This window comes from Homarus americanus, unplaced genomic scaffold, assembly GCF_018991925.1.
Source record: "Homarus americanus isolate GMGI-L3 unplaced genomic scaffold, GMGI_Hamer_2.0 scaffold50564, whole genome shotgun sequence".
Classification (NCBI taxonomy): domain Eukaryota; kingdom Metazoa; phylum Arthropoda; class Malacostraca; order Decapoda; family Nephropidae; genus Homarus; species Homarus americanus.
This window is the reverse complement of record NW_024715014.1, coordinates 2,322,418-2,330,725: the sequence shown is the minus strand read 5'-3', so window position 1 is coordinate 2,330,725 and position 8,308 is coordinate 2,322,418. Positions and strand designations below refer to the sequence as shown.

Here is an 8,308-nt window from a genome sequence, read left to right as displayed (position 1 = left end):
ATACAAACACTATACCTAGACAGTACAGGTATACAAACACTATACCTAGACAGTACAGGTATACAAACACTATACCTAGACAGTACAGGTATACAAACAATGGTAATTAATAAGACAATATAACAATGCTGAGACAACAATAACACCTGGTAAATATTAAGGAAATATTAACACAGAATTAACCTATATAGCTCTTATGAGTTAAGGATGTTAATGTTAAGTTAAATAGTGGTTAGCTGTTAAATAGTGGTTAGTTGCTAAATAGGGGTTAGTTGTTAAATAGGGGTTAGTTGTTAAATAGGGGTTAGTTGTTAAATAGGGTTAGTTGTTAAATAGGGGTTAGCTGTTAAATAGTGGTTAGCTGTTAAATAGGGGTTAGTTGTTAAATAGGGGTTAGTTGTTAAATAGGGGTTAGCTGTTAAATAGTGGTTAGCTGTTAAATAGGGGTTAGTTGTTAAATAGGGGTTTGTTGTTAAATAGGGGTTAGTTGTTAAATAAGGGTTAGTTGTTAAATAGTGGTTAGCTGTTAAATAGGGGTTAGTTGTTAAATAGGGGTTAGTTGTTAAATAGGGGTTAGTTGTTAAATAGGGGTTAGTTGTTAAATAGGGGTTAGTTGTTAAATAGTGGTTAGTTGTTAAATAGGGGTTAGTTGTTAAATAGGGGTTAGTTGTTAAATAGGGGTTAGTTGTTAAATAGTGGTTAGTTGTTAAATAGTGGTTAGTTAAATAGGGGTTAGTTGTTAAATAGGGGTTAGTTGTTAAATAGGGGTCGTTAACCGTCGAACTATCACTATTGTCACGAAGGGTCAAATTTGTCTTACTCTTGTGTTAATTTTGATGGTTTGTGTTGAGTGATTCACTGGCGGAGTAGAGCAGCGTGGTAGAGTCATTTACTCACTAGTTTCACCAATAAGGTATTGTGGCTAAGGATTGGAACGTGCTGTACAAGTTATGAGTCTGGGTGTGATGGTGTGGGTGTGTGATGGTGACAGTGTGTGGTGCTGTGGGTGTGTGTGGTGGTGTGATGGTGTGTGATGATGTGGGTGTGTGATGGTGACAGTGTGTGGTGGTGTGGGTGTGTGATGGTGACAGTGTGTGATGGTGATGTGTGGTGGTGTAGGTGTGTGATGGTGAGAGTGTGTGGTGGTGTGATGGTGTGTGTGGTGTGATGGTGTGTGTGATGATGTGGAATGTGATGGTGACAGTGTGTGTGGTGGTGTGGTGGTGTAGGTGTGTGATGGTGACAGTGTGTGATGGTGTGAGTGTGATAGTGTTGTACTGTAATCTTATCCTATAAGTCATGGGAAGATAAACTATTAATTTTTGCATTGTTTTTGCTGAACGAGTAAGTCTACAGGAGTCTCATATGTTGTTTCTGTAAATATTTAGGAGAGAATCGGCGATATAACAACAACAACAACAAAAACAACAATAATAATAATAATAACAACAATAATAATAATAATAATAATAATAATAATAATAATAATAACAATAATAATAATAATAACAATAATAATAATAACAATAATAATAATAATAATAATAATTATAATAATAATAATAATGATAATAATGATAAAAATAATGATAATAATAAAATAATAATGATAATAATAATAATAATAAAATAATGATAATAATAATAATAATAATAATAATAATAAATGATGATGATGATAATAATAAAATAATGATAATAATAATAATAATAGTAAAATAATGATGATAATAATAGTATGATAATGATAATAATAATAATACTAAAATGATGGTAATAATAATAATAATAATAATGTCCCCTCGGTACACCTGGTCAATGTCTCTGTCAGGTGGCGAGACACAAGCACCAGTCTTAGGCCAGGTGAGTCTCGTCTTGTGGTCGGTCACCTGGGGATATTATGCCTTTATACACACACACAGAGCTCTAAGGTGAGTCGAGAGGTGTGATGGTGTGGGTGATGGTGTGGGTGATGGTGTGTGTGTGTGTTATGGTGTGGGTGTGTGTGATGGTGTGGGTGTGTGATGGTGTGGGAGTGTGTGATGGTGTGGGAGTGTGTGATGGTGTGTGTGTGTGATGGTGTGGGTGTGTGTGATGGTGTGGGTGTGTGTGATGGTGTGGGTGTGTGTGATGGTGTGGGTGCAGGGGAGAACGAGAGAGGTGATGGTGGCTGCTCGAGTTGAAGTCACCCTACCACCACTACCACTATCCCTACCACCACTACCACTATCTCTACCACCACTACCACTATCTCTACCACCACTACCACTATCTCTACCACCACTACCGCTATCTCTACCACTACTACCACAATCTCTACCACCACTACCACTATCTCTACCACCATTACCACTATCTCTACCACCACTACCGCTATCTCTACCACCACTACCACAATCTCTACCACCACTACCACTATCCCTACCACCACTACCACAATCTCTATCTCTACCAACACTACCACTATCTCTACCACCACTACCACAATCTACCACCACTACCACTATCTCTACCACCACCTACTATTCTCTACCACCACTACCACTATCACCATCTCTACCACTACACACACTACAATCTCTACCACTACCACTATCTCTACTACTCTATCTCTACCACTACCACTCTCTACCACCACTACCACTATCTCTACCACCACCACAATCTCTACCACCACTACCACTATCTCTACCACCATTACCACTATCTCTACCACCACTACCGCTATCTCTACCACCACTACCACAATCTCTACCACCACTACCACTATCTCTACCACCACTATCTCTACCACCACTACCACTATCTCTACCACCACTACCACTATTTCTACCACGACAACAACTAAGTCATCGTACAAAAGGGTTAAATCATCATACTCAAGGGTTTAAATCACCATTCTAGAGGGGTTAAATCATCATACTCAAGGGGTTAAATCATCGTACTCGAGGGGTTAAATCATCATACTCAAGGGGTTAAATCATCATACTCAAGGGGTTAAATCATCGTACTCAAGGGGTGAAATCATCATACTCAAGGGTTAAATAATCATACTCAAGGGGTTAAATCTTCATACTCAAGGGGTTAAATCATCATGCTCAAGGGGTAAAATTATCATACTCAAGGGGCTAAATCATCATACTCAAGGGGTAAAATAATCATACTCTAGGGGTAGAATCATCATACTCAAGGGGTTAAATCATCATACTCAAGGGGTAAAACCTTCATACTCAAGGGGTTAAATCATCATACTCAAGGGGTAAAATCATCATACACAAGGGGTAGAATCATCATACTCAAGGGGTAAAATCATCATACTCAAGGGGTTAAATGATCATACTCAAGGGGTAAAAATCATCATACTCAAGGGGTAAAAATCATCATACTCATGGGGTTAAATCATCATACACAAGGGGTAGAATCATCATACTCAAGGGGTTAAATCATCACACTCAAGGGGTTAAATCATCATACTCAAGGGGTAAAATATCATACTCAAGGGGTAAAACCTTCATACTCAAGGGGTTAAATCATCATACTCAAGGGGTAAAACCTTCATACTGAAGGGGTTAAATCATCATACTCAAGGGGTAAAACCTTCATACTCAAGGGGTTAAATCATCATACTCAAGGGGTTAAATCATCATACTCAAGGGGTTAAATCTTCATACTCAAGGGGTTAAATCTTCATACTCAAGGGGTTAAATCATCATACTCAAGGGGTAAAATCATCATACTCAAGGGGTTAAATCATCATACTCAAGGGGTTAAATCATCATACTCAAGGGGTTAAATCATCATACTCAAGGGGTTAAATCATCATACTCAAGGGGTTAAATCTTCATACTCAAGGGGTTAAATCTTCATACTCCAGGGGTTAAATCATCATACTCAAGGGGTTAAATCTTCATACTCAAGGGGTTAAATCATCATACTCAAGGGGTTAAATCTTCATACTCAAGGGGTTAAATCATCATACTCAAGGGGTTAAATCTTCATACTCAAGGGGTTAAATCTTCATACTCAAGGGGTAAAATCATCATACTCAAGGGGTTAAGTCATCGTGCTCAAGGGCTTAGTGTGCATATCTTAATTAACCTGTTCAATTTCTTTCACAGGTACAGAATGTGACGTCACAGCCTGAAAATAGTGAACTGAGATGATGGTGAACAATTTATAGTGAACTGAGATTAAACTGGACCGTGATTATTGTGAACTGATAATCTCAAAAACAGACATTAAAGTGAACTCTGAACACGTGCTATAGTGCACGTAAAGTGAACGCCGTGCACAGGGCTATAGTGCACAGGGCTATAGTGCACGTAAAGTGAACGCCGTGCACAGGATTAGAGTGCTCGTAAAGTGAACACCGCGCACAGGGTTATAGTGCACGTAAAGTGAACGCCGTGCACAGGGTTATAGTGCACGTAAAGTGAACGCCGTGCACAGGGCTATAGTGCACGTAAAGTGAACGCCGTGCACAGGGTTATAGTGCACGTAAAGTGAACACCGCGCACAGGGTTATAGTGCACGTAAAGTGAACGCCGCGCACAGGGCTATAGTGCACGTAAAGTGAACGCCGCGCACAGGGCTATAGTGCACATACAGTGAACGCCACGCACAGGGCTATAGTGCACGTAAAGTGAACACCGCGCACAGGGCTATAGTGCACGTAAAGTGAACGCCGCGCACAGGGCTATAGTGCACATACAGTGAACGCCACGCACAGGGCTATAGTGCACGTAAAGTGAACTCGTGCACAGTTATAGTGCACATAAGCGTTCTATTGTTTGGCCCGATGTGAACGTACAGAGGTCTTTTCTCCGCCTCAAGTAAACGCAGTAATTTTTGGTGCTCTAAATGAACGTCAGAACGCCTTGTTAGGGTCCACAGGTTTACAGTACAGTTATTAGGAGGAAAAGTGAACGCCAACTTATATTAAATACTTACAATGGACGCTTAGTTTTTAACTTTTAGTGAACGCCTGTTTTTGAAGTTAAAGTGAACGCCTGTTTGTGAAGTTAAAGTGAACGCCTGTTTGTGAAGTTAAAGTGAACGCCTGTTTTTGAAGTTACAGTGAACGCCTGTTTTTGAAGTTACAGTGAACGCCTGTTTTTGAAGTTACAGTGAACGCCTGTTTTTAAAGTTAGTGAACGCCTGTTTTTGAAGTTTAAGTGAACGCCTGTTTTGAAGTTAGTGAACGCCTGTTTTTTACAGAAGTGTTTTTGAAGTTACAGTGAACGCCTGTTTCTGAAGTTACAGTGAACGCCTCTTTTTAAAGTTACAGTGAACGCCTGTTTTTGAAGTTACAGTGAACGCCTGTTTTTAAAGTTACAGTGAACGCCTGTTTTTAAAGTTACAGTGAACGCCTGTTTTTGAAGTTACAGTGAACGCCTGTTTTTGAAGTTACAGTGAACGCCTGTTTTTAAAGTTACAGTGAACGCCTGTTTTTGAAGTTACAGTGAACGCCTGTTTTTGAAGTTACAGTGAACGCCTGTTTTTGAAGTTACAGTGAACGCCTGTTTTTGAAGTTACAGTGAACGCCTGTTTTTGAAGTTACAGTGAACGCCTGTTTTTGAAGTTACAGTGAACGCCTGTTTTTGAAGTTACAGTGAACGCCTGTTTTTAAAGTTACTGTGAACGCCTGTTTTTGAAGTTAAAGTGAACGCCTGTTTTTGAAGTTAAAGTGAACGCCTGTTTTTGAAGTTACAGTGAACGCCTGTTTTTGAAGTTACAGTGAACGCCGCTATATTTTTATCACCCAGTGAACGTCATCTTACTTCATTATTTTTTTCCAACAGAGAAAAAACCGCAGTGAATTTGGTTGACATTTAAAACTCCGCTAAGCCAACGCTGAATAATTACAAGGTGGACATTAATTATTTCCATGAACGCTTTACTGAACTCAAGCCTAAGAAAAGACAGGAAAATATAGTGAACGCTAGAGTGTGAACGCCCCAAGATTATTTATAAAATAGGAGAGTTTTATCCAAGTTCATTTCCCCCCCCCCCAAAAAAAAGCCGCAATTAATAACTAAGGATGAGAACTTAAAACATTTGTGAACGCGAGGGATTCTGGGTAGTTATTGTGAACGCGAGGAATTGCCGAAGTGAACATATTGAACGTAACATAAGCGTGCAGGGGTTAGCTAGTTCAAACAACGTCTCGTGGACTCTTTAGAGAACTCAACGGGACGATCTAGCGGGGAAAGTGTTAGAGTGAACGTTAGGAACGGCGATCACTCCTGTTAACTGCTGTCTGTTGAATCACTGGGCGGCGTCTGTTGAAGAAGTGGGAGCCGTCTGTTGTTGAACTAGTGGGCGGCGTCTGTTGAATCACTGGGCGGCGTCTGTTGAATCACTGGGCGGCGTCTGTTGAACAAGTGGGAGCCGTCTGTTGTTGAACTAGTGGGCGGCGTCTGTTGAATCATTGGGCGGCGTCTGTTGAACCAGTGGGCGGCGTGTTCTTGAACAAGTGGGCGGCCAGGTGGTGAAGGCTACATATATGAATCGGGCGTAGAAGTTTTCATCAACTAGGGACGCCCCTCTCCCGCCCACCATCACCACCCACCGCCCACACAGAGGGTCAAATGGCAACTCCCGTTTGAAATTGTCCTCCACACGCCCTTCTCTACGACCCCACGTCCATCCACACGCCCACTCGTACGCCCATCCCCACGCCCGGACGCCCATCATCACTCCCACATCCATCCCCACGCCCGGACGCCCATCATCACACCCACATCCATCCCCACGCCCGGACGCCCATCATCACACCCACACCCATCCACACGCCCGGACACCCATCATCACGCCCACACCCATCCACACGCCCGGACACCCATCATCACTCCCACACCCATCCACACGCCCGGACGCCCATTATCACGCCCACACCCATCCCCACGCCCGGACGCCCATCATCACGCCCACACGCCCATCATGGACACCCTCACCAACGCCGCCCTCTGCGTTCTGTTCCTCCTGGCACTCACCCGACCTGGTAAGTGTAAATTAAGTAAAACTAAATTCTCACTTTTCCCATACAATCACTTTCTCACTTTCACACTTTCTCACTTTCTCACATTCACTCATAATTGGAGAACTTGAGAACGCATTTAGGAGTTTTATTCTGTCTCATAACTAGAGTCTGTAGTATTAAGGGTTCATATAAGGGGTTAAATTGTGTTAAGGGTTCATATCGGGGGTTCAGTGGTGTTAAGGGTTCATATCGGGGGTTCAGTGGTGTTAAGGGTTCATATCTGGGGTTCAGTGGTGTTAAGGGTTCATATCGGGGGTTCAATGGTGTTAAGGGTTCATATTAAGGGTTAAATTGTGTTAAGGGTTCATATCGGGGGTTCAGTAGTGTTAAGGGTTCATATGAGGGGTTCAGTGGTGTTAAGGGTTCATATCTGGGGTTCAGTGGTGTTGAGGGTTCATATCGGGGGTTCAATGGTGTTAAGGGTTCATATTAAGGGATAAATTGTGTTAAGGGTTCATATCGGGGGTTCAGTAGTGTTAAGGGTTCATATGAGGGGTTCAATGGTGTTAAGGGTTCATATCAGGGGTTCAGTGGTGTTAAGGGAGAGAGAGAGAGAGAGAGAGAGAGAGAGAGGGGGGTGGGGGCTCCAGGTGTTAGGCTAAACGAGGCGACCGTCAACGTTTAACGAGGGAGGATCAGAGGGCTTAACGAGCTTAAACTGGGTCATTACCGGCCCCAGGTGACCGCCTGCCCGCTCTGCTTAACGACTTCGTTGATCCCGCGGTTAACGAGGTCCGGTTAACGAAGTGGTTGATACTTTTGTAAACGACGTCCGGATAACAAAATGTGGTGTATGTCTCGGTTAACGAAATCCTCATGTGTATATAAAGTTTAGGAAGGATAAGGTGGATGGTGGTGGTGATGGTGGTGGTGGTGGTGTGGTGGTGTGGTGGTGGTGGTGGTGGTGGGTGTGGTGGTGGTGTGGTGGTGGTGGTGGTGATGGTAGTGATGGTGGTGGGTGGTGGTGGTGGTGGTGGTGGTGTGGTGGTGGTGGTGGTGGTGGTAGTGATGGTGGTGGTGGTGGTGTGGTAGTGGTGGTGGTGGTGGTGGTGGTGGTAGTGGTGTGGTGGTGGTGGTGGGTGGTGGTGGTGGTAGTGGTGGTGTGATGGTGGTGGTGGTGTGGTGGTGGTGGTGGTAGTGTGGTGGTGGTGGTGTGGTGTGGTGGTGGTGGTGGTGGTGGTGGTGGTGGTGGTGGTGGTGGTGGTGGTGTGGTGGTGGTGTGGTGGTGGTGGTGATGGTAGTGGTGGTGGTGTGTGGTGGTGGTGG

At 43.2% G+C, this 8,308-nt stretch overlaps 1 protein-coding gene across 1 annotated transcript in view; it reads left to right on the top strand.

Moving 5' to 3' along the window:
• Positions 1–6,769: 6,769 nt before the first annotated feature.
• LOC121880314 overlaps positions 6,770–8,308 on the top strand; it is a 106,547-nt gene continuing 105,008 nt past the window's right edge. Inside the window, exon 1 of the mRNA XM_042387476.1 lies at positions 6,770–7,003. Coding sequence (XP_042243410.1) covers positions 6,943–7,003 — 61 coding nt within the window. The 5' untranslated portion in view covers positions 6,770–6,942. The remainder of the gene's footprint in view (positions 7,004–8,308) is intronic.